At 47.4% G+C, this 26,684-nt stretch overlaps 1 protein-coding gene and 1 pseudogene across 6 annotated transcripts in view; one reads left to right on the forward strand and one right to left on the reverse strand.

The window, feature by feature from the left end:
* NPAS2 (neuronal PAS domain protein 2) overlaps positions 1-26,684 on the reverse strand; it is a 216,010-nt gene that overhangs the window by 29,074 nt on the left and 160,252 nt on the right. For all 6 annotated transcript variants that reach the window (XM_055401013.2, XM_055401012.2, XM_055401010.2 and 3 more), the window contains 7 exons: positions 17,869-17,987; positions 16,914-16,996; positions 16,061-16,167; positions 11,135-11,282; positions 8,406-8,490; positions 2,862-3,003; positions 1,952-2,052 (listed from right to left, as the gene is read on the reverse strand). In XM_055401013.2, the coding sequence (XP_055256988.2) occupies positions 1,952-2,052; positions 2,862-3,003; positions 8,406-8,490; positions 11,135-11,282; positions 16,061-16,167; positions 16,914-16,996; positions 17,869-17,987 (785 nt within the window). The remainder of the gene's footprint in view (positions 1-1,951; positions 2,053-2,861; positions 3,004-8,405; positions 8,491-11,134; positions 11,283-16,060; positions 16,168-16,913; positions 16,997-17,868; positions 17,988-26,684) is intronic.
* LOC148776249 (dynein light chain 1, cytoplasmic pseudogene) lies at positions 14,356-14,691 on the forward strand (annotated as a pseudogene).

Below are 26,684 nucleotides of genomic sequence, written 5' to 3' on the forward strand. Positions count from 1 at the left end.
CAGCTAGTAAATGGATGAACTGAGTGATATTTGAAGCAGGTGGCATGAGTCCCAGTCTTTTTGCTTCACTATGCATACTATATTTTCAGTATTCCTGAACAAGTGGAAAATTTGAGGAGCACTTCAGAAGAAGGATTTGTTGTTCAGTTGCTAAGTTGTTTCTTTTCTGTGATTCCATGGACTGTAGTCAGTCAGGCTCCTCTGTCCATGGGATTTAACAGGCAAGAACCCTTGGGTGGGTAGCCATTCCCTCTTCCAGGGGATCTTCCCAGTCCAGGGACTGAACCTGTGTCTCCTGCATTGGCAGGTGGGTTCTTTACCACTGACCACCTGGGAAGCCCATGAAGAAAGGTTTAGAGGTATTCAAGAAAAGAGGAGGTTTCCAAGGACTAGGAGCTCAGAGGGTAAAGTCTCATGTTTTTTGGCTCCTTATGCATGCTCAGTTGCTCAACTGTGTCTGACTCTCTGTGACCCCACGGGCTGTAGCCGACCAGGCTCCTCTGTCCATGGGATTTCCCAGGCAAAAATACTGGAGTGGCTTGCTATGCCCTCTTCCAGGGGATCTTCCTGACCCAGGGATCGAACTTGGGTCTCCTGACTCCTGCATTGAAGGGGGATACTTTACTGCTAAGCCACCGGGAAAGCCCAGTGACTTCACTCCCATCTCCAAAATTTCAGTCAGGGATGGGAAGAAGGTACTTGGCAACTATCTGAATGTGGCCCCTAAATTTGGGGACACTTTCCCCCTAAAGAGCAAGGTCTGTGTCCCACTCCATGGGTGAGCTTGTGACTGCTCTGACTGAGAGGGATGGTGGAGGTAATGTATTGGGACTTGAAGGGGAGGGCACGGAAAGCCATGTGGCTTGTGTCTGCCTCTCATGGGAGGTCCCTCCCCAGAGTCTTCCTCTTGGAACCAGGAGCCTTGCTGGGAGGATGACATGGAGATGGCCATGCAGGTCAACAGAAGATGCTCTTGGCTGAGCCCACCTTCAGCCGGGGAAGCACTTCCAAGCCCTGAATGGGGAGACCTTCAGCACCAGGCAGCAGAGAGGAGTCACCCCCACTGTGCCCTTTCTGAATTCCTGACTCAGAATCCATGAACATGGAAAATCCTGGTAGCTTTACGCCACTGAGTTTGGTGTGGGTGGCAGCTTGTGCTGGATCACCGGAGCATGGCAGGTACACCAGTGACTCTGCATCCAGCCAGTGTGCTTTCTAAGAGGCCACGTTCCCTGACATCCTGGAGCTGTTGCTGTTAGTCAGTCACTCAGTCATGTCTGACTCTTTAGGACTCCTGGACTGCAGCACACCTGGCTTCCCTGTCCTTCACCATCTCTGGGAGTTTGCTCAAACTCATGCCCATTGAGTCGGTGATGCCATCCAACCATCTCATCCTCTGTCATCCACTTCTCCTCTTGCCCTCAATCTTTCCCAGCATCAGGGTCTTTTCCAATGAGTCCTGGAGAGGTCTGGTATATCTGAAGGATGCTTCCTGATTCTGGGTTGACCAATAAGTTCATTTGGCTTTTGCATAAGATGGAATAGAAAAACCCAAACAAACTTTTGGCCAACCCAATATATGCCAAGGGACAATTTTGTTGACATCAAGCTTCTCAGACATTTTCACTGGGAATGGGGGTCCAAAACGTGAGGGTCCTGATCATGTACCCCCAGAGGCTCTGCGGATTGGACCCCCCAGGTTTGAAGTTTCAAGCTTTAAAACTCCTTTGGATTTTGCATGCTGTAGATATACATCCATGTTAATTTTGGGATTAGAGTGTTTCAAATTAGTTGCCAATTAAGCTACTTAGCTTCCCACCCCCGCCCGCCACCCACAATCTCTAAGTACAGCGCGTTCTCTAGGAAGATGCCGCCCGCAGTCCCATGGCCTGGCAGGCCCCTGCAGTGCTGTAGCGCAGTCTAGGGGGAAAGTTTGGGGTGACACACATACCAGCATCGTAGCTGCCTGGCTGAGTCCTGGCACTGGGAGCTCTTGGGCCGATCTGGGCAAAGCCGGGGTGCTGGCCTCTGTCCTCAGCTTGCTTGGAGTGGCTGCAAGAAAACATGGCACCTCACAGACTTGCACACACTTAACATCTCTCTTATCAAAAGAGGGAGAGAGAACTTCCCTGGTGGTCCAGTGGTTAAGAATCCACTTGCCAAGGCAGGGGACACGAGTTCCATCCCTGGTCTGGGATGATTTCACTATGCCCATGCGCCACAACCACTGGGCTCACGTGCTGCAGCTACTGAAGCCCACGAGCCCTAGAGCCCGTGTTCTGCAACAAGAGAAGCCACCACAATGAGAAGCCCGCACAGCGCAACTGGAGAGGAGTTTCCGCTGGCCGCAACTAGAGAAAGCCTGCACACAGCAATGAAGACCCAGCGCAGCCAGAAACAAATAAATAGATAAACATTTTAAAAAGAGGGGGAGGGTGACCACAGTGTTCACGGAACATGGGCCTGTTTGGAATCTGATGAAGGAAACCTAGCAGGAGTGGGGGTGGTTCCGAGAGGCCCAGAAGTTCTGCCAGCTTCCAGCCTCGCCTGGGGTACCGGGGGATGACAGCAGAGCACCCACAAGCTTTAGGTGCACCACGTGGTTCAGCCGCTTGCCTGATCACACAGCTCACCAGGTCTGCATGACGCCTGCTGAATGTCGGCTTCATGGGGCAGCGGAGGAACCAGAGCATGGAGCGGGGTAGGGGAGGAAGCGAGAGGGAAAGAAAGCAAGGAGTGGGGCCCAGATGGCAACATTAGCTTCATGCCACGGACTGCCCTGCTTCTCCGTGAGTGTGGGGTCCCTCGTGGGACTCTGTGTATACTCCCAACTGCCCTGCCCTCTGCAGAGTCATACTTACAGGTGGGCTCTGACATGGCTGTGCGTGAGGATTTGTGGGAACTTCTTGAGGAGGCCGATGGTGAGTGACTGGTGTTAAGGCCTGAGGTGCCCATGTCAAGAGCATTAAAGTGCTGCTGAGGTTCCAGGCTGGAGCCCTTGTCCTGAAACACACACACACTCACACACAGTCCATGTTTCAGCATCAAGACCATGGCCATGAACTATTTTACTTTAGTTGTCCTCTAAATACACAGGAAAGCTTGAAGGGTACTGAGAGAAATAATATAACTGCTTGGAGAGAATTCCAAACACATTCAGGTGGACTATTTATACAAATATATAATCTAGCATCTCTGAGGGCCTGGTAGCTTCCCTGGTGGCTCAGACGGCAAAGAATCTGCCTGCAATGCAGAAGACATGGGTTTAAACCCTGGGTTGGGAAGATCCCCTGGAAGAGGGCATGGCAACCCACTCCAGTACTCTTGCCTGGAGAATCCCATGGACAGAGGAGCCTGGTGGGCTACAGTCCATGGGGCTGTGAAGAGTAGGACATGACTGAGCAACTGAGTTTCAGGTTTTTTTTCAGCCTGTAAGCAGTATTTATTACATTTTCTTGCCTTCTATTTTGATATTTTAGATTTTCATAATTGACTTGGCATTTTGTTTTTCCTTAAAATTGTCACCTCATGCCCAGAATCTTGGCTTGCCCAGAAGAGGGGTGGAGAGGCAGATTCTAGAAATTACTGGTGGGACTGGGTTATTCATACTCCAATGAGGGACTTCCCTGCAGATCCAGTTAGGACTTCACCCTCCAATGCAATGCAGGGGCGCAGGTTCAATCCCTGCTCACACGCCTCACCAGCTAGAATACCACATGCCTCCCAGTCAAAAAACGAAAACATAAAATAGAAACAATACTGTAACAAATTCAATAAAGACTTCAAAAATGGTCCACATTAAAAAAAAATCTAAAAAAAGAAAAATACTCTGGGACTTTCCTGGTGGTCCAGTGGTTGAGAATCTGCCTTCCAATGCAGGGGATGTGGGTTCCATCTCTGCTTGGAGAATTAAGGTCCCACATACTTTGGGGCAGCTAAGCCTGTGCACCCTAACTAGAGTGAGAAGCCTGAGCTCTGCAACTAGAGAAGTATGCAATAAAGATTCCACAACGAAGGTACTACAACCAAGACCTGATGCAGCCAAATAAACAAATATTAAAAAAAATACTCCAATCAGACAAAGGCCTTTGGACTGTTGGACACCGTCTCCCCACTACTCTTCCTCTGCAGCCTCAAGGCACCTGAGGCCAAGGGGCAAAGGTCTCCAATTCTTGACCCCTGGATCCTAACTGTTGCTGGGTCCTCAGGGTGCCTCTGCCTCAAAAGCATGGCATGAAGAGAAAGCAGCTGCGACTTTCCAACCCTGAGGAACCACTTTTCCGTCCTGCATTGGCTCAGGTGTCACACACGCATGTGTGCTCAGTCACCCAGTCGTGTTCGACTCTTTGCAACCCCATGGATTGGAGCCCGCCAGGTGCCTCTGTCCATGGGATTCTCCAGGCAAGAATACTGGAATGGGTTGCCCTACCCTTCTCCAGGGGATCTTCCCGACCCAGGGATCGAACCCACATCTCCTGCACTGGCAGGTGGGTTCTTTACTACTGAGCCACCTGGGTCATAAGCCTAAGAAGATGACTCTAGTGATTTTTAAGCTAAAGAAGGAACGTAATGATTACTCTCCTGAGCCGGGCTCCTTCCTATTCTCAGAAGGATGGTGGGATTCCTGGGCTGCCTGGACAGGCTGGTGTCCCTGGTCTCAGATCTTAAATCCCTGTGTCTGAGTCTACATGACAGTTCTGTCCTCTGTGTTGGGCCCCCAGTGAGGGTGGACCCTGAGTGTGCCCAAACAGGCCTGAAATGATTGCTACCAGCCATAAAGGCCTTTGTGCAAAACAGAATCGCAGGGTGTGTCTGGGTTTGCTGGGCTCAGTGTATGTTTTCAGACCCTACTGCTTGGTCACAGCATGCGTGCCAGCTAAGTTGCTTCAGCTGTGTCTGACTCTTTGTGACCCAATAGACTGTAGCCCACCAGGCTCCTCTGTCCATGGGATTCTCTAGGCAAGAAGTTGTTGTTCAGTCGCCTAGTCATGTCCAACTCTTTGTGACCCCATGGACTGTACACACCAGGCTTCCCTGACCCTCACCATCTCCTGGGGTTTTCCCAAGTTCATGTCCATTGCATCAGTGATGCCATCCAGCCATTGCATCCTCTGACACCCTCTTCTCCTTCTGCCCTCAGTCTTTCCTAGCATCATGGTCTTTTCCAATGAGTCGGTTCTTTGCATTGGGTGACCAAAATCCTGGAGTTTAGCTTCAGCATCAGGTCTTCCAATGATTATTCAGGGCTGATTTCCTTAAGATTGACTGATTTGATCTCCTTGCTGTCAAAGGGACTCTCAAGAGTCCTCTCCAGCCCCACAGTTCGAAGACATCAATTCTTTGGTGCTCTGCCTTCTTTACAGTCCAGCTCTTACGACCTGTGTAACTGGGTCTTACGTGACCAGACAAGAAGAGTGCTCCCCAAATCACACCTTTTAGAGTGGGGTCCCAGGCGAACTGTGTGTGCCTGGTCAGCAGACAAGCAAGTGCAGGGAGTGAGAGGAAGAGCTGAGAAACCTTTCTAGCCATTTGCCGTACATCACACACAAGCAGGGGAATCTGCACTTTATAGAGCATCCGTCAGTGACAGATTTGAAATTAAAAATCCAAACGGTCCATTACCGCTGAGAGTTTGAAAAGCACGGTCCTGGAGCTGTGACTTGAAAGGGACTTCTGAATCTGACAGCCTGAGACTGTATTTGTGTGTGTGTTGTTCAGTTGCTCAGTGATGTCCAACTCTTTGTGACCCCGCAGACAGCAGTATGCCAGGCCTCCCTGTCCTGCACCATCTTTTGGAGTTTTCTCCAACTCAGGTCCATTGAGTTGATGATGCCATCCAACCATCTCATCCTCTCCCGATCCCTTCTCCTCCTGCCTTCAATCTTCCCCAGCATCAGGGTCTTTTCCAATGAATCAGCTCTTCGCATCAGGTGGCCAAAGTATTGGAGCTTCAGCATCAGTCCTTCCAATGAATATTCAGGGTTCATTTCCTTTAGGATTGACTGGTTTGATTTCCTTGATGTCCAAGGGACTCTCAAGAGTCTTCTGTGTGTTTATACATAAGTGCCTGTTGATGAGAAGTTTCACTGGACTCTAATATTCCCCAAAGATCTGAAACCTCAATAATGAATTTCCGACTGGATGACACAGTGTGTGCCTGATCTTCAGCTGTGATGTATGGTGTGTCGAACACCTGTCTATGAACAGCTTAATTCCAGCCTTGGACATGACATATGATGCATTCATGTGACAGAGCTGGGTAATAAACACGTCCATGAACAATGACAGAGGTGTCGTACCACAGGGCAGGTGAGGAATCACCGCACAACGCAGCAGCACTTAGCCTGCCAGTGGGAGCGGCTCAGCAAAGATGCAAATGCATTCTGGTCTCCAAAGGGGATCTCTTCCTCTTCCTTTTTTTTAAAAAATTTTTTTTATTAGAAAACTGAAATTTACAATGCGTTTATATCACTCAGTGAGTACATGGCATTTAAAAACAACATCATTACAGAAAGATAACAAAAATACAAAGTCTTAAATCCTATGGGATATGGAAAACATTATCCACTTCCTCTTCCTAACTCAGTTCTTAATGGACCAGAGATGTGTCTATGGTCCACTGACTGCAGTAAAACGAGTATTACAATAAAGCAAATCACATTAATTTTTTTGTTTGTTTCCCAGTGCATAGAAAAGAAAAACTGACCACTGCTGTTGTGTCAATTTCTAGCCAGAGACTCTAGATTCTAGGTCATGGGCAGGCTGGAACTTGAACTGTGTTTCATCAATTCTAAGATGAACTTCCCTCCCACGTTTTGACATAAAATGAAATTGGGATATGTCCTTCAACTCACAATAAGAAATCCTGACTTCACAGATTGGCAGTTTTCTCTCTTTCCTAGTGGAGATAGAGATAGATCTTATAAACGATGGCTTCTTAGCTTTGATGAAATACATCATTCCCTTTCTTGCTTTCTCTCTTTTTTCCTCCCAACATGTGTCTGCTTGAAGAATGACCTTTAAGAAACAGGATTCTGGTCTGCTTGTGAGTTTCTGTCGAGTTGTCAGCGATGAGGGCTGCCTGGCCAGAGAGTGCCAGGGACTCAGGCTGGAGAGGAAAGAGGTCTGGGCTTTGTGAAGAGAAACACCTCCCCATTCCTCTCAGGGCTCCCTGATGCCAAGGTGGCTCCAACAAGGATGTCAGCTCAGACCCCTAGACACAGAAGCGGCAAGCACACCCTGCCAGCGATACCATAGAGGCTGTGTGAGGGGCAATGAGCTTGTGGGGTGCTCTTTTAGAGGGCAGGCACAGCACTAAGGCTAAGGGGAGGACAGGATGCACAGACCGTGTCCCACCTCGATGGGATGATGGAATAACCCCCCGCTTTTCATCTGTGGGGGAGATGCAAAGTGGACTTACCTACAGGCAGACCTTTTTTTAGTGTGTTTCATTTTATCACACTTCTTGGAGAGTGTGATTTTTTACAAATTGAAGATTTATGGCAATCCTGTCTTGTTAGATGCTGCTTACCATTTTTTGGCAATAAAGTTTTTTAAAATTAAGGTATGCCATAAAAAAAAAAAACAAAAACCTGGGCTTCCCTGGTGGCTCAGACAATAAAGAATCTGCCTGCAATGTGGGAGACCTGGGTTTGATCCCTGGGTTGGGATGATCCCCCGGAGGAGGGAATGGCCACCCACTGCAGTATTCTTGCCTGGAAAATTCCATGGACAGAGGAGCCTGGTGGGCTATAGCCCATGGGGTCGCAAAGAGTCAGACACGACTGAGGAACTAACACTTTCACTTGCACACTTAACAGACCACAGAACAGGGTCAACATATCTTTTCTATCCACTGCTGCTGCTAAGTGGCTTCAGTCGCGTCCGACTCTGTGCGACCCCATAGACGGCAGCCCACCAGGCTCCCCCGTCCCTGGGATTCTCCAGGCAGAACACTAGGAAACCAAAAAAAGGTAATGTGATTTGCTTTGTGGCGATATTCACTTTACTGTGGTGGTCTGGAACCTGCAGTATCTCCGAGGGTTGCCTACACAGTCATTCTTTCAAGGCTGGACGGTCATCCAGCAAAGCCCGCTTTGAGTCGAGAGGCTGTTTTCTCGCGCAGCTCTGTGAGTCCCAGTCTCTGTGACCTCAGATACGTTACCTGCATCCACAGTGTGCTCAGTCTCACCCGAAGGACAGTGACAGTGCCCACCTCGCAGGAACCTCAGTGAGGGGCAAGTAAGCAAATACCCCCCAAATCACATTGAACAGTACTGGGAACACAGCAAGAGCTCAAAAAACATGATCTGCTGCTTCAGGTATTACTATTTTTATGATCACAACTCATGAAAGAATCTACTCAGCCAAACTTTGCCTTCCTCCTTTGCTGGGGATCAGATTACCTTCAGTGCCAAAGGGTGGACGGTCTCCAGCAGCGGGTCCTCCACCGCCAATTCCTGCCTCCTCTCCACCCGGACCTCGGCGTAACTGCTCAGGAAATCAAGAGACCACAGCTGGAGGGGGGACGTCCCAGGATGACACCAGCAAAGAGGGCTGTGTGACACCCTCTCCCAGGGCAGCCACTAGCAAGGCTGGCCCAGTTACTTGTTTGGGGATGGGGTTTCTTTCTGGGCCTACATTCCACAGGAGTCACTTCTACTGTGACGTTCAGAGTGAGTTCCTTTCTGGGACTTCCCTGGTGATCCAGGGGCTGGGACTCCGTGATTCCACTTCAGGGGGCCCAGGTTTGATCCCTGGTCAGGGAACTTCCCTGGTGGCTCAGATGGTAAAGCATCTGTCTACAATGCGGGAGACCCAGGTTGGGAGGGAGGATCTCCTGGAGAAGGCAGTGGCAACCCACTCCATACTCTTGCCTGGAAAATCCCATGGATGGATAAGCCTGATAGGCTACAGTCCATGGGGTCACAAAGAGTCAGACACAACTAAGCGATTTCACTTTAGGGAACTAAGGAGCTTCCCTGGTGGCTCCGATGGTAGAGAATCTGCCTGCAATGTGGGAGACATGAGTTCGACCCTTGGGTTGGGATGATCCCCTGGAGAAGGGAATGGACCCCACAAGCTGTGGGGCACAGCCAAAGAAAAAAACAATCATAAAAATTTTTAAACACATAAAAAAGAACATTTTCCTCTCCAGGATGTTGTTGTTGCCTACACTTTCTTTTGCTGTTGTTGCTCCTTTCTCTTTTCACTGATCTTGACCCATCCCACCAAGAAACCCCCACACGCAATTGTCTTTAGAAACCTATTTTCATTAATAGGATGAGCCTCAGCCTTCAAATAATTAGAAGACTTTCTGGAGACCTACTCAGTTTGGACTATGCACAGGAGGAAGTGATACATAAACGTTTTTTTTTTTTTTTTAGTAATTACAGACTACAATTACAGACTATGAAACTTCCAGAAGTTTTCTTTCGACCAAACCTAGAACGAGCCAGACCGAGTTGGCCAATTAGTCTATGGACCCATTTTTTGAATGGCATGGGGAAATCAACTCAGAGTGGTGATGGCTGAGTGACCCAGCTGTGGCTTTTGCACCGACTATAGAGCTGTGGGGTGGGTATGGGGCTTGGGGGAGCAGTGGTGGCTCCTGGGCCTCAGGGACACCTGTGACCTCATTTCTCTCTTGGTTGCTCCCTACTTTCTCTGAGAACCTCATTCTGGGATCTGAGAAGATGAACCAGCAATCAAACTCTGAGGAGCAAGGTGTTGACGATGTTCAGTCTTACCTGGGGACAAAAGGACACCCTGGCCAAGCTCCAGGCAGTGGGGTGGGAGGGGTGGAGGCTGGACATGGAATCAGAAAACACTGGCTGCTGACGTGACCAGGGGTGGGCTGGGAAGTCAGGGTCAGGTCCCTGGCGGTGGGCATGTACATGATGATCAGGGTCACTGGCCAAGAAATACCTGCATTTCTTATCCTTCCTCTTTACTCACTTACTAAAGAGGAGGGATTTATGTGTGTGTGAGTGTGTGTGTGAGTGTGCGCGTGTACTGGCTTGGCCAAAAAGCTCGTTCAGGTTTTCTAGAGATCTTAAGGAAAAAACAAATTGAATGTTTTGCCTGATCCAATAGATAAGTATGTGTATATGGATAGTATCTATCCATCCATCTATTATCTATCTATCAACCAACCATCTATTGTCTATCAATCAACTATCTATCTATCCATCTATCTATCATCTATCCATTTACCTAACTGCCCATTATCTGCTGGCAATCACCCGTTTCTTATGTACATGCACATAACAATAGGTATGTATATGTATCTCTCGATCTAGCATCTATCTGTTATCTATCATCTGTCTGTTCTGTATTGATATCTATATATAATGTGATCCTTCTAACCTTTCCATTGCTGTCCTCAAAAGCTGTCCTCTAGACCAGCTTAAAACTAATTTACACTCTTAAAATTTTTGTACTTGGGGAAAAAAACCCAAATGGCATTTCCCCTTTACCTTTGGGAACTGTGACCCTACACAGGCAGTGTCTAGGAAACACAGGATCTGCTTCCTCCCTTGGAAGCCCTGCCACCCACATGGAGATGGGGCAGGTGACCTCTCCTGGAGGTCAGGGAACTACCAGGAACCCTCTATCAGCAGCCTGGCTCTTGTACCACCCTGCCTTGGTTGCCACCGGTAGTTTTTGAAGCATTCAAAAATGGGGGTTGGGGTTGGGGGAGGGATTATGTCTCTGAGTTATTCAGAGGCAAAATTTTAATTTTCTTTTCCTACCAGCGACAAGGGAAGGCTGGGGGCCGGATGGAGATGAGGGAAAATATGTAAGTAGGTCACTGAAGCAGTAATTTACGGAGAAACATCCTGGCTGCCTGGAAGAGTTCAGTGAGGCTGTCAGAGGGGCCGGGCGGGGCCCTGGGAGGAAGTCTCAGCCCTGGGAGGCCAGGGCTGGGTATGGACTAGGAAGGAGCTGGCTTCTGGGGATTAGTCTGCTCACTGCAAGCAGAGTCCTGCTGCAGAACTCAGGCCCGGGCTCACTCCTCAGAACTGGGGACCCCTGGAGGATGCTGGGGCTTCAAGCCACCTGCTGGAGACCCCTGAGGATGCCCACCCTCCCATCCCCTTGCCCACCCACCCTCCTAGCCCCTGGCCCGCACCTGACCACCGAGTGTGTGCACACGATGAACTCGGGCTTGGAGTTCCACTGGTGGTAGGTGATGTAGTAGTGGGTCTGGAGCCAAATCCACTGCTGGCCTTTGGTCAGAAACCTGTAGCAGCACGACTTCCCTTTGCCAAACTGCATCACTGTGAGTGGAAGACGGAGTCGGCGTATAACCAGCGTTAAGACACAAGGACCCTTTCCTCCCACAGTCACTTTTAACAACACCAGCTTTCAAAATGACAGTGCCACACTGTGGTCATTTCCCCAGTAGTGATGGCTCTTAAGTGACCATCAGCCACCATGTATAACGTAGATAGCAGATGGGAAGTTGCTACGTAGCACATGGAGTCCAGCTCAGTGCTCTGTGATGACCCAGAGGAGAGGGATGGGGGTGGGGAGGGAGGCTTGAGAAGGAGTAGACATGTGTATAATTATGGCTGACTCGAGTTGCTGTACAGCAGAAATCAACACAACAACATTGTAAAGCAATCTCCCTCCAACTGAGAAACAAATTTAAAAAGAAGATCACAGGAAATGGTCATGAATTCTGAAACAATGGAGGGATGATCCTCCTGCACCCTCAAATGCTCAAAAGCTTAAGAGAGCCTTAAATCTGGGCAGATTCTTCAACTGGGAGTTTAATTAAGGAAACAATTCCATTCACCATTGCAATGAAAAGAATAAAATGCTTAGGAATATATCTACCTAAAGAAACAAAAGACCTGTATATAGAAAATGATAAAACACTGGTGAAAGAAATCAAAGAGGACACAAATAGATGGAGAAACATACCATGTTCATGGATCAGAAGCATCGATATAGTGAAAATGAGTATACTACCCAAAGCAATCAATAGATTCAATGCACTCCCTATCAAGCTACCAATGGTATTTTTCAGAGAGGAGAAGGAAATGGCAACCCACTCCAGTGTTCTTGCCTGGAGAATCCCAGGGACGGGGGAGCCTGGTGGGCTTCCGTCTATGGGATCACACAGAGTCGGACACGACTGAAGTGACTTAGCAGTAGCAGCAGCAGAACAAATAATTTCACAATTTGTATGGAAATACAAGAAACCTCGAATAGCCAGAGCAATCTTAAGAAAGAAGAATGAAACTGGAGGAATCAACCTGCCGGACTTTAGTCTCTACAACAGAGCCACAGTCATCAAGACAGTATGGTACTGCCACAAAGACAGAAATATAGATCAATGGAGCAAAATAGAAAGCCCAGAGATAAATCTATGCACCTATGGACACCTTATCTCTGACAAAGGAGGCAAGAATACACAATGGAGAAAAGACAATCTCTTTAACAAGTGGTGCTGGGAAAACTGGTCAACCACTTGTAAAAGAACGAAACTAGATCACTTTCTAACAATAATACACAAAAATAAACTCAAAATGGATTAAAGGTCTAAATCTAAGACCAGAAACTATAAAACTTGTAGAAGAAAACATAGGCAAAACACTCTCCAACATAAATCACAGCAGGATCCTCTATGACCCACCTCCAGAACATTGGAAATAAAAGCAAAAATAAACAAATGGGACCTAATTAAAATTAAAAGCTTCTGCACAACAAAGGAAACTATAAGCAAGGTGAAAAGACAGCCTTCAGAACGGGAGAAAATAATAGCAAACAAAGAAACCGACAAAGAATTAATCTCCAAAATATACAAGCAACTCCTGCAGCTCAATTCCAGAAAAATAAACGACCCAATCAAAAAGTGGGCCAAAGAACTAAACAGACATTTCTCCAAAGAAGACATACAGATGGCTAACAAACACATGAAAAGATGCTCAACATCACTCATTATCAAAGAAATGCAAATCAAAACCACAATGAGGTACCATTTCACGCCAGTCAGAATGGCTGCTATCCAAAAGTCTACAAGCAATAAATGCTGGAGAAGGTGTGGAGAAAAGGGAATCCTCTTAAACTGTTGGTGGAAATGCAAACTAGTACAGCCACTATGGAGAACACTTTGGAGATTCCTTAAAAAACTGGAAATAAAATTGCCATACGACCCAGCAATCCCACTACTGGGCATACATACTGAGGAAACCAGAATTGAAAGAGACACGTGTACCCCAATGTTCATTGCAACGCTGTTTATAATAGCCAGGACATGGAAGCAACCTAGATGTCCATCAGCAGACGAATGCATAAGAAAACTGTGGTACATATACACAATGGAATATTACTCAGCAATTAAAAAGAATACATTTGAATCAGTTCTAATGAGGTGGATGAAACTGGAGCCTATTATACAGAGTGAAGTAAGCCAGAAAGAAAAATACCAATACAGTATACTAATGCATATATATGGAATTTAGAAAGATAGTAACGATAACCCTGTATGAGAGACAGCAAAAGAGACTCAGAGGTATAGAACAGTCTTTTGTCAAAACCAACCAATATAATATTGTAAAGTAATTAGCCTCCAATAAAAAAAAGATGTAAAAAAATATATAGGGCAAGAAAAAGACAGCTAGTTTAGCTTTGATTCAGTAATGCCACCCCAGAATTTATCAACAGACGCAAAAAGTTTTCCATGATAGAAGTCCTAAATGGCTAACTAAGGTCTGGTTTAGCAATGAAATGGTACAAAAGTGCTGTGGAGTTTTTGGCTTTTAAAAAATTTAGTAAGGAACATTGCAAAGACATGAGAAAATGTTTATTCTCTAATAGTTTGCTACTCAAAGTGTAACCCCTAACTGGCAGCTTATCACTGGGGGGCTGGTTAGAAACACAGTGCTTGGATTTCTGAACTTCAGCTAAATTAGTCTGAATTTTAACAAGGTTCCTGGGTAATTTATGCATACTAAAATTTGTTGTTCAGTTGCTCAAAAAAAAAAAAAAGAACAGTTTTTTGGACTCTGGGAGAGGGCAAGGGCGGGATGATATGGGGGAATGGCATTGAAACATGTAAATTAAATTATCACATGTGAAATGAATCGCCAGTCCAGATTCGATGTATGAGACAGGGTGCTCCAGGCTGGTGCACTGGGATGACCCAGAGGGATGGGATGGGGAGGGAGGTGGGAGGGAGGTTCAGGATGGGGAACACATGTACACCAATGGCAGATTCATGTCAATGTATGGCAAAACCAATACAATATTGTAAAGTAAAAAAATAAATTAAAAAAAAAAAGAAGCAGCCCTGGTTTCCGAGATGTGCCATGGCTTTGGTAGTGACCACCTCTCTATGTGGGCATGAGCATTGAGAGCCCCTCCCCTAGGAGACCATTGCAGTTGGTCAGCCCCTGCTCCTTGGTAACCACGTGTGACCAAAAGTCTATGATCAAGAATGCCGATATGTCGGAGGAGATGCAACAGGACTTGGTGGAGTGTGCTACTCAGGCATTGGAGAAATATAATATAGAGAAGGACCTTGCAACCCATATCAGGAAGGAGCCTGGCAAGAAGCACAACCCCACCTGGCACTGCATCGTGGGGAGGGACTGAGGTAGTTACGTGACACATGAAACCTAACACTTCATCTACTCCTACCTGGGCCAAGTGGCCATTCTCCTGTTCAAATCTGGTTAAAAGCATGGACTGTGCCACACAGCCAGTGATCCATCCAAAAACAAGGACTGCAGCCTAAATCCCAAATACCAGAGACTGCGGTCTTCAGCCTTGCCTCAGGGAACACCTCCATCTTTGAACCTTCATTGTGTTTTGCACAGGGCGTTCTCTGTACTAGTTTGTGGTTATTAAGCAATTAGCAAAACATCTTACATTTGTATTTATTTTCTATTCCATACCTCTCTGTCCCATGTTTTTTCTCTTCAAAATATATTCCTTTAAAGAAATAAATCTGTTGGAGAAGTGTGCATTAAAAAAAAAAAAAAAGCCCTGGTTTTTCTGGGGCTCAACATCCTGGTGCAGCTGGAGCTGTCTTTGGAGTTGTGGGAGAGACCATCCAGATGCTGGGAGAACTGGACCGAAAACAGACCTGACAGCCAGCAGCCTCTGGACGGATGTTCTGGCTGCCAGTCAGCTGAGCATCCTTGGTCTACATGGCTCTATACAGAGGATCAGCCACAGGGGCTTCCACTGTAGACCACCGCTCAGGGCTCCTATGGTTAAGTTGTGGCTTCCTTGGGGGTACCCGGTACACACAGATGCTGCTGGGTTAGGCCTGGGCAGGGCAGAAAGCTGGGCCACAGGTCCAGGAAAGAGGAGCAGCTGGGGTGCACTGTCTCAGTGCCTGGACTTTAGCTCCTCTTTACATGCTAGCGGTCAAGAGAAAGCCTAACCAGGAGACCAAAGTGACAAAAGGAGGCACTGAATCTGCCAATAAAATAATATTTGTGGGTCTTCCCTGGTGGTCCAGTGGTTAAGAATCTACCTGCCAATGCAGGGGACATGGGTTTGATCCCTAGTCTGGGAAGATTCCACAGGCCACGGGGCAATTAAGCTCCATGAGCTGCAACTACTGAAGCCTGTGCTGCAACTACTGAAGCCCGTGTGCCCAAGAGGCTGTGTTCTGCATCCAGAGAAGCCACCGAAATGAGAAGTCCAAGTACCACAACTAGAGAGTAGCCCCCGCTTGCCATAACTAGAGAAAGCCCCAAAATAAATGAATAAAATAATAGCTATCCGACTACTTAAAAAGCAAAAAAAAAAAAAAGAAGATCAAATAGTTTGCATAGCTGAGGGGAGCTGGCAAGGGGCTGGGGGAGGAAGCACACAGATCAAAGTCAATTCCAGGTGCAAACGAAACACAGGGGAATCTCGACAAGGACTTCCAATAAGGACCACAACTTGATCATCTCAGAGAAGTTAAAACTCTTGGCCTCAGAAGAAACCAAGTGATAAGCCGAATTGCGGAGCCTCCGAAGCTCGCTGCCGCGGCTGCGGGGACAATGCAGGTCTGTGGGAGGGGGCTGGTGGCTGGCAGGGACACACTTACAGTGCTGGTGGCACCGAGCTAGGAGCTCCAGATCGTCCACGTGGTAGTAGTCATAGCCCGAGGTTCCCAGGACTTCAAAAGGCAGGTATCCTATGATAGGAGGAGCTCTGCAAGGACAGTTGGTAGGGGGGTCTTCATCAGCCCTGCGGGCTTCCTGTAGTGGCCAACGGGCAGGGGCAGTTTGCGTGTTTCATGATCAACCCAGGGGCCTCATTTCTCAAGAACAGGCACAGAAAAAACCCTGCGGCAATGGTCAAAACCGGAGAAGCGGTGTTTTCCAGAGTGTTCACATTTTTTGGCATTAGACACTTGGTTCCTTCGACCTAAACTGGCCCCAGTGATCATAAATGTTATTACTGCTGAATAATTAAAAACAGCTCTGCATGGAGTCAGCCCAATTCTAAAATGTCATAAAAAAAAATCAAAGGGTGGGAAGGGGAGATTGTTAGTTCTTCAACTGTGAAAAAATGTAACACAAGAAAGAAAGAAGATTGGTCTAACGGGACGAAAGGGTGTTGAAGGAAATAAAATGAGAGTTTCCTTCACATCTTGCCTTGCCTAATGGGAGCTGGCAAGGGTCCCAAGTGGGGTGGGGGTGGGGCAGGCAGGGGTGTCCCAAAGACGTCTCCAGCAGGGGTGTGTGGCTCTCCTGAGACGCTCTGAACCAAACCCAGGACATATCCACAGATGGGACAAATGCAGTGGAGGGAGATCCCAGCCCTTTGGCCAGCAAGCACTTTCTCCACCACAAGGGAGGACCAGGTCTGAATTCTGTCCCCCAAGGAGAGCCTGGCTCCTGGAAATAAGTGCTTGAAAAAGCACCCAACCCAAATGTGTTTTTCTTTTCACAAACCTGTGATCCAGAAATAAAAATTTCCATTCCAAGCTATGCCTTGAAGTGAATTCCTCTAAAGGTTCGTCAACGATGCACATTTCCTGTATTGAAAGGGAGGAAAAATATGACTTGGGGTGCCAGATTCTCACCCCTCACCCCTGGTTGTGTCAAGAACGCATGGTCGGCAACAGAAGTTAAAAGCACTTAGAGCAAGTTTCCAGGTTGTGTTGGACCAAAACTCATCAGCAGCTAATTTCGGTATTAGCAGCTGCTAAATTTATTTCACGAGCTGGGGAAAAAGTTCTGAGAGCCAAAATGTCATACCCCTCCCTTCCTATCATCTAGACATGTGGTAAACACATGGAAAATGGCTTTTCATCTGAATTTGGATGAGTAACTTAACTCAACATTCACCCCATCCAAGGGAAAGAAATTACAGATGGGAGTCCGGAGCTCTGTCTGACAGGTTTTACCTCTGCCTGCGCTGACTGGTGTCAACGTAGATGTGAAGAGTGGGAAGGTTCATAGAGTTCTGGAAGACCCATCTCTGCCCCAGTGATTCAGTGCCTTCAGACAAAATCCCCTCGGGGAGGGCATGGCTACCCACTCCAGTATTCTTTCCTGGAGAATCCCATAAACAAAGGAGCCTGGCTGGGTACAGTCCATGAAGTCCTAAAGAGGGGCTTTCCAGGTAAAGACTGTGCCTGCAATGCAGGAGACCCGGATTTGAGCTCAGGGTCAGGAAGATCCCCTGGAGAAAGGAATGGCTACCCACTCTGGTATTTTTAGGAGACCAAAACTTGGGGAAAGAGTTTGTGGGGCTGTTGCTGTACAGAAATCAGACACTGAATATTTTCAGAGTCGCTGATGAGCTCATTGAAATCTTCTTTCCCAGAAAGACAAGGAATAGCCTGCCACACAGGGTGACTTGGGGGTGCGTGTTCCGCAAGATAAATTCTCTCTGGGTACTTGCCTTTAAGAACTGTGGTGTGGCCAGGCGAACGGTGGCGATGAAGTAGACCTCCTTCCCCAAGGGCACTCGGCAGGGCCTTGAAAGGGCGCCATCAAAGCCATTACAAGAGGGGCTGGGCACTGGTGGAGGGGAGGAGACACAGGTCAGCCCTAGCTGGTGTGGGGTCAGCCCCGCCGGGCACCACCAAGCGGCCTCAGGCCCATCAGCTGTTTCGTTCTCACAGCAACTTGGGGATATCAAGTGCTATTCTTATCCCCACTGTATGGGAACCTGAGGCTCAGACTGGGAAGCAGTGGGCACAAGGCCAGACAGAGCTGGAATTTGAGTCAGCAACGCACAACTAGGGCTTCCCGGGTGGCTCAGTGGTAAAGAATCCACCTGCCAGTGCAGGAGATGTGGGTTTGATCCTTGGATCAGGAAGATCCCCTGGAGGAGGAAATGGCAACCCACTCCAGTATTCTTGCCTGGAGAATCCCATGGACAGAGGAGCCTGGAGGGCTACTGTCCATGGAGTCACAGAGAGTCAGACATGACATAGTGACTAAACAACAACACACAATTCTGCCTCCCACTGCCATTAATCCTGCAGCCATGGAGGTTACTGTGCTGGGAAAAAATCCTCTGCCAGACGTGCAGACAGCCCCACAATGTAGGAGGGTCTGGACGCGCACATCAGCTCAAGTCTTAAGGGTGAGCTGCATGGTTAGATGGTGTTATGATACTGACAGGCTCAGGGGAAGTATTGTGTCTCAGATGGTAAAGAATCTGCCTGCAGTGCAGGACACCCAGGTTCGATCCCTGGGTTGAGAAGATCCCCTGGAGAAGGGAATGGCTACCCACTCCAGTATTCTTGCCTGGAGAATCCCATGGACAGAGGAGCCTGGTTGAGCATGAGCTATAATCCATACAGTCACAAAGAGCTGGACATGACTAAGTAACTAATACTACTACTACCACAGGGGAACTAGTGGGTCTTGACCCTGGATTGGCCTACCTGGGATTCAAGAGATTGTGCCCTGAACTGCCTCAGAGCCCAGGCTGATGCAGGATTTGACTGAGGAGATAGCTCAGGATTCACAGTGACCCTGCCATTTACACAGTATCCACAACAGAACTCACTGTCCAGGTGACAAAACCCATTCACTGTGTCTTGTGTGTTCTCACAGGCCGGGAAGGCTGGCTTTCCTTATCCTATAAATGAGGAACCGAAGGTCTAGGAGGCTTGTGTATATTAACTGAGCTCACTCAGAGTTGAAATGGTGCAGCAGGGCCTCCAACAAGGTCTTAGGACTTAAAGTCCAGGTTCAAGCAGGGCCGAGAGGGGGCTGTTCTGGACTCCCGCCCACCACGCTGCTGAGGGCAGACCCCCAGTGGCCCGGGGGAGGCACCACTTGGCATCAGTAGCCGTTTCCCTAGGAGTGGTACACCTCTCTTCAGGGTGACTGTGAAAAATGGCTTTACCTTCCAGAGAAAACTTCTTGCTATTTTCAGTGGCATTTGCTGGGTGGGAAAAAGAGTTCAATAGGAGAAATGTCAACCTATCAGGTACACGGAATTCTCTCCAGATTCCCCAGAACCAGATACGTTATTGCCCCCAGCCCAGATCAGCTACTTCAGAAATTCAGGGTGAAGCCTAGGCAGCAACACTTTATAAAGCCTCCCCAGAGACTTTCCTGGGGGTCCAGTGGTTAGGATCCCACACTTTCAATGCAGGGGTCATGGGTTTGATCAGGAACTAAGATCCCGCATGCCACGCATAAGATCCCACATGCCACGCATAAGATCCCACATGCCATGCAGCCAAAATTTTTTTAAAAATAAAATAAAATTGGGTCTTAAAACGTCAGTAAAAAAATAAAATTTTTTCTTTATTTTCTTAAAGTCTTTATTGAATTTGTTACAATATTGATTCAGTTTTATGTTTTGATTTTTTTTTGGGGGGGGGGTCAAGAGGCACGTGGAATATTAGTTCCCCAACCAGGGATTAATTCCCCAAACCTGCACCTCTGCACTGGAAGGTCAAATCTTAACCATGGACAGGGAAAGTCCCTAAATTGTTTCTTTAAAAAAACAAAAAAATCTCTCCCAATTTACTAACATGCAGCCAGGGTTGAGGATTACTATTCTAGATAATCTACATTACCTCTTTCTTTTTAAAATGTAGTTGATTACATCCTGCATATTTCTGAGCTTTTAGATTAAGACATAGCTAGGTTTTCCAATTTGAGAACATAAAAAGCATCAGAAAACTGTTTTCTGAAATGAAATCTGTAAGACTCTCTTTGGCTTTCCAGTAATTTTTTGTTTTCTATGTTTACAGGTTTCTAAGTGAATCCATCTATACTGGGTCTTCTATCTATAGTGGTCTGCTACCCACCAACAGGAACACACTCATTTTACCAAACACAGTCTCTGAATGCCTTCACATAAATACTAATAAATGTTTCCAAACATGAATATAAAGTGAGGAAAACAAAACAGAGTGGGCCCGAGAGAATTTACATCTGTCGGTCTCTGGCTTAGATCACTGCAGATTAATTTGTCGGGTGGGCCAAGGAAGTCACCAAGGGAAAGGAAAACAAGTCCACACAAGGGAAGGGTCTGCAGATGTGAGCATCTGCGTCATTAAAAAAAGACATTTAAAAATTTCCCAGATGTGAAAGATCCACTCTGCCTGAATCTACAGACATTGCCTGTAAGATAAAAACCTAATAAAATCCTCCCTTCTCTTTCAGAATAGCAAGACTTTCCAAACGAACATCCGAGGACATCCCAAGAATTTAAGAGAAAACCTCTTGAATCTGTCACTATACCATGACCTGGTCTTCCCAGTGGCACAGTGATAAGAATCTGCCTACCTGGGCCAGGAGACATAGCTTGATCCCTGGGTGGGGAAGATCCCCTGGAGTAGGAAATGGCAACCCACTCCAGTATTCTCGCCTGGAGAATTCCATGGACAGAGGAGCCTGGCGGGCTACAGTCCATGGGGTGGCAGAGTCAGACAACAGCCCGCACACACACAAACCACAAACTAGTTTGAGTGACCTTTTCGATTGCTAAATTCATGCCAGTAAACACCTCCCTGAGTGGTTTACTGTGAGGAGGATGGGGTAGTGAACACCAGCCCCCGATAACTTCTTCAAGGGATAAGCCTCGGATCGTGGAAAATAAGTGCATGTTTTGCAGCCCTTGCCATTGGCCTGACTGCCTGGTTTTTATCAGTCCTTTTATCACTTTGAAGGTTTTAAAGAAGAAAATGCACCCCAGGAGGGACATCTCATGATTGCTCAGAGTCTGCACTTGATAAGTTGGATATTTTACAGAGGGGCTTGAAACTGAACAAACTCCTTTTCTAAACAAGTTTCCACCCCCAGGAGCCTTAAGCAGATGAAGTCGTGAGCAAAAGTGAAAATAAACGAAGACTGAAAGTTGTAACAGAGGGCAGGAGAAAACCTTGGGAGAAACCAGGGGCAAGAAGATACTGTCAGCTTCTGTCGGTTGCCTCTGAAATGACTTGCACTCCCAGCATGAGCTTTCTCGCATATTCTAGAGTCAACAAGAGGAGGCTGTGCCCAGGGACCTCTGAGTAACAGGGAACACTTAGAGTAACTTCTCTGGCACTTCCCAAGGTGGTTGAAAAACATTAATTAAGGACTTAATTAGTTGTTTCAACTTCAGTCATAGGAGAAAATAGATCTAATTAAAATTGGCTTCGAGAGCCTCTCAGAAGGATTAACCACTCAAGGAATGCAGTCCTATCTTAGCAGATTTCTGACCCTTTCCAGACTTCTCCTTTCCCTGCCACCAACAGACACACAGCACTAACCGACGAGACACAAAAGTGATGAATTCCTGCTCCACATCCCAGAGTTACTCAAAAGTGGTCTGAGTACAATCCTGTGAATCATTACAAGGTGGCCTCATTCTCATTGTTTTGTTTGAGATGTATTATTCACAAAAATATCTTACCCCATTTATATACTGTGTAATAATAAAACCCAACACACTACCAAAGATAAGTCATTTTGTGGTTATTTGCCATTTAAAATTATTCAGTATTTCTTTGCATCCCATTAACACAAATAATCAAAGAATGATTTGTTTTCATCTGTAACAAACTGATTTATTGTAATCACTGTGTAACAGACTGTAACATACTAGAGGTAGTAGTGTTAGTTGGTCAGTCGTGTCTGACTCTCTGTGATCCCACGAACTGTAGCCCACCAGGCTGCTCTGTCCATGGAATGCTCCAGGCAAGAGTACTGGGATGGATTGCCATTCCCTTCCGCAGAAGATCTTCCTGACCCAGGGATTGAACCCGGGTCTCCTGCATAATATACTAGAGTCATATTTAACTGTGAACTCTGCCTCCTCATATGATAGATTAGGAAATACTCCCCAAAATCAGTACTGAACTTTGGTGGTGGTGGTTTGGTGGTTTAGTCACCAAGTCATGTCTGATTCTTGCGACCCCATGGATTGTAGCCTGCCAGACTCCCCTGTCCATGGGATTCTTTAGGCAAGAATACTGGAGTCGGTGGCCATTTCCTTCTCCAGGGGATCTTCCCCACCCAGGAATCGAACCCAGGTCTCCTGCATTTCAGACAGATTCTTTACCAACTGAGCGAGGAGGAAAGCCCCTCTGAACTCTGCATCAAATGTAAATGAGACTCTGGGTGCTACAACTAGATTATTTTGAGGCAAACAATTATTCCCAACTGATTGTCAGTATATTCTCTAATTGAGAACATGTTCACCAAATTATATTTTTTAGTGATTTTCTGTACATTTTATAGGGGACATGTTCTGTGTATGGGCTTCCTTGCTGGCTCTGTGGTAAAGAATCCATCTGCCAGTCAGGAGATGTGGGTTTGATTCCTGGGTTGGGAAGATCCCCTGGAGGAGGAAATGGCAACCCACTCCAGTATTCTTGCCTGGAGAATCCCATGGACAGAGGAGCCTGGCGGGCTACAGCTCATGGGGTCACAGAGAATCGGATACAACTTAGCAACAAAACAACAACATGTTCTGTGTATAGTGAATAAATAACTCTTAGAGTATTAAAAAAAAAAAGTGATCTTAATCAAAAACCCAAAGCTGAAGAGTTAGCTTTCCCCACAGTGGGAACTGGGGCAGTGGTGGGGGTTGGGTGGTGCTGGTTCTGTCTCCAGCTCTGAGCAGGAGTCTTGCCCACACGTGTTTACTCAATGACTCTCTCGAGATGATCTTCTACCTCACACTGCACCACAGCTTAAAGTCCAGGCTGGGAAGATATCCTAACCAGCAACCGATGAGCAGACCTTGAGACTCCTGGTTGGCATCCCTTCCGCAGCCCAGCCTGATGCTGGCGGTGGCCCGTGGGCTGTGGGAGGCTGGCCCACGGACACTGTTCTGGTTCCAGGGTGTTCAGGCTGGCTCACTGACCTCTGAGGCATTAACACTGGTCAGAAGGATGCCTGGGTGAGAAACAGCTGCAAACCAGCACACACAGACATCACGGCTCTGTGGAAAACAGCCAAGCACCTGTCATAGGCCTCATGCTTGGGCAGATGCAGGATGTTGAAAGGATCGAGGGGTTATCAAGTCCCTTCTTTGCTCACGGATCGTTCAGCACTGAAGTCTCTGATTTCAGAGATCCTGAAATAATTTTTCCTTGGGCTCAAATTCTCAGTATTCCAAAACCAAGAGAACGCCAAGGCTCAATGGAGGACAATATCAGTGCATATACATGGAGTCTAGAAAGAGGAGCCTATCCGCAGGGCAGCAGTGGAGATGCAGACTAGAGAGCAGACTTGTGGACACAGCGGGGAAGGAGAGGAAGGGACAAACTGAGAGAGGAGCATTCAAACACACACACTACCATACGTAAAACAGACAGCCGGTGGGGATTTGCTGAATGACGCAGGGAGCTCAAGCCCGGTGCTCTGTCAACCTAGAGTGGCGGGATGGGAAGGGAAATGGGAGGGAGGTTCAAGAGGGAGGGGACATATGTGTACCTATGGTGATTCATGTTGATGCATGACAGAAACCAACACAATTCTGTAAAGCAATTATCCTCCAGTTAATAATAAAAAAATTAAAAAAAATGATGATGTCGTGGCATCTGGGGTTGTCTTCCCAGTCTGCCTGGTGACAGAGGTGAGCCCCCCAAATCAGTCGTGACAAGGAGATAAGCATGCTGTGGGGGCAGGGAGACCTCAGGGGGGGACAAGAACTTGCTTCCGAAGGGCAGGATGGAGGAAGTGGGTGACAGGGGTGGTCAGCCAACTAAGAAAGAGAGGAAGAGGAACTTGTCTCCTCAGCATCGGTTCGGCCATCAGGACCACACGGTGGAGAATTTGGAGCAGAGATGGCCTGCCGATGATAACTTGGTTGCAGCAGCTGTAGGAAAACACAGTAATAGTCCACAAGTGTTAGCTGCTCACTCGTGTCTGACTCTTAGCAACCCCATGGACTGTAGCCCTCTAGGCTCCTCTGCCCATGGGTTTCTCCAGGCCAGAATACTGGAGTGGGTTGCCATTGCCTTCTCCAGAGGATCTTCCCAACCCAGCGAATGAACCTGGGTCTTCCACACTGCAGGTGGATTCTTTACCGTCTGAGCCATCTGGGAAGCCCAATAGCACATAAACATGTGTGCGTAGTTGCTCAGTCGTGTCCGACTCTTTGCAGCCCCATGGAATATAGCCCACCAGGCTCCTCTGTTCATGGAATTTTCCAGGCAAGAATACTGGAGTGGGTTTCCATTTCCTTCTCCAGGAGATCTTCCCAACCCAGGGATCGAACGTGTGTCTCCTGCATCAGCAGGTGGATTCTTTACCACTGTCCCACCAGAGAAGCCCACAAGTACACAAGCAGAGTGACAAATATTTTCCCCTGCACTTCTTGGAACAAACGAAGAAAAAAGCTGGTAGGTGTCTGGGAAGACGTGAAACAGTCAATGAGGAGGTTTGTTAAAGGAACAATGAGGTCCCTAAGTTTCATTTGTGATGAACATCCACAACATTTGGGCTGGAGTGTTAAAATGTGGAGGGAAAATTCTTTTCTGCACTTTCATGAGAAATCATCTTCTGTTAATTACTTGCTCTTTCCAGACTCTCTTTCTCTCTTCACAGCATCCTTCCCATGATGTGTTGTGAAAAGTTAACTGGGCTCTCAGAGCAGCAGCAAAAGAATGCTGTGTGGTTTTTAGCCTGGACCACCATCCAACTTGCTGGGGGTAATGCGTGGTTTCTTCTTTTTCTTCTGCCAGTTCTGTCTGGCATGTGGAAAAATGATACCAGAGAAAGACTGAGAGCCACATGAGGGAGCCAGGGGTCTGCAATGTGCTGGACTGAAAAAAAAAAAAAAAATCACCCTAATGGGCAAATACAAGTCTTAATTGAGTTTCTCCTCTCTTCTGGTATTCATCAATTAAAATGAATATTTTTCAGGGTCAGAAACTTGTGAGGGTACAAACAAGATCTCCCCCAGATGGTTGGCCTGATCATTGGGTGCTTGGGGAAGTGAACAGGCCCTCGTCTCATCCTCCAAGTGCATATCTTGTGTGTGTTTTAATCACAATTATTGCACAACCGTACAAAGTTCCCTGCTGCCAGGGCTGAAATAAGCGGAGAGATGGGGCTGATAATGGTTCTGACCATTCCTTACCACTGCATTTTATTATATGCTCACACAGGACGATGCCCTTGGGTAACAATTTGTTCTTGATTGTGAACTTGATTCCTTTGCAATCTAATCTGGCAGCGCTGATCTTTCCAGAGAAGGATGCTGTACATCCCTGTGCGGGTGGAAGGGATACTGTTTCTTACTCTTGGGGGCCTTGGACAGGGAGATCAGACTTCCCTCCAGGAAGCTGTGCTTTAGTGTGAAATGCACGTCCCCACTACCAGTGAGGACTGGCGGGCAGGTGGCTGGTTGCCTTCACTGAGATGTCTCAATTAGTTCAGCTCAGGAGAAGGAAATGGCAACCCACTCCAGTGTTCTTTCCTGGAGAATCCCAGGGACGGGGGAGTCTGGTGGGCTGCCGTCTATGGGGTCGCACAGAGTCAGACACGACTGAAGCGACAGCAGCAGCAGGAGAAAAACCAAAAAACAAATAAACAAAAATCCCCAAACCCCAAAGGCAGAAAAGGAGGCAGCCTACAGAAACCCCACATCACTGACTTGCATCAAGTGTCGAAAGCTGGAAAGCATTCACTGCTGCCAGCGTTTCAAATCTGTTTGTGCGGTGAGAGTGCCTGACAAGTTGCTTCAATCATGTCCAATTCTTTGCAACTCCATGGACTGTAGCTCACCAGGCTCCTCTGTCAATGGGATTCTCCAGGCAAAGAACACTGGAGTAGGTTGCCATGCCCTTTTCCAGGGGATCTTCCCAACCCACGGATCGAACCTGCATCTGTTTTCTGTTTTGGCAGGCAAGTTTTTTATCATTAGCGCCACCCGGGAAGCCCCATGGTTAGAGGGGAGTAGGTGAAATGAGGGCAGGGAAACTTGCACCCTCTGCCATGTGGTTTGTGGAAAACCCAGAGTGGAATGTTTGCTGAGGATGACCTATTTGGAGCTGCACCAGCCACTTCTGAAACACTGCTTTCTGGATTTCAGTCTGAAGCACAGTGAGATCCAAATCTGGGGGTGGAGGCTGGGCTCCCAGGGAAGACAGCCTACTTCCTGGCATCAAGTTCTTTCAGGAACTGGGACCTGCCTCTTAGGACCCCTTCCAGCAAAGACTGTTCCTGCACCTTTGAAACTCACCCAGGCAGTTCCTCCCCAATCAGTGTGTAGGCCTGGGCAGCAGGACTTGGTTAGGGGTGAGGCAG

The sequence above is a fragment of the Moschus berezovskii genome, chromosome 11 (assembly GCF_049115385.1).
Source record: "Moschus berezovskii isolate FMDL1 chromosome 11, NW_MosBer_1.0, whole genome shotgun sequence".
In the NCBI taxonomy this organism is placed as follows: domain Eukaryota; kingdom Metazoa; phylum Chordata; class Mammalia; order Artiodactyla; family Moschidae; genus Moschus; species Moschus berezovskii.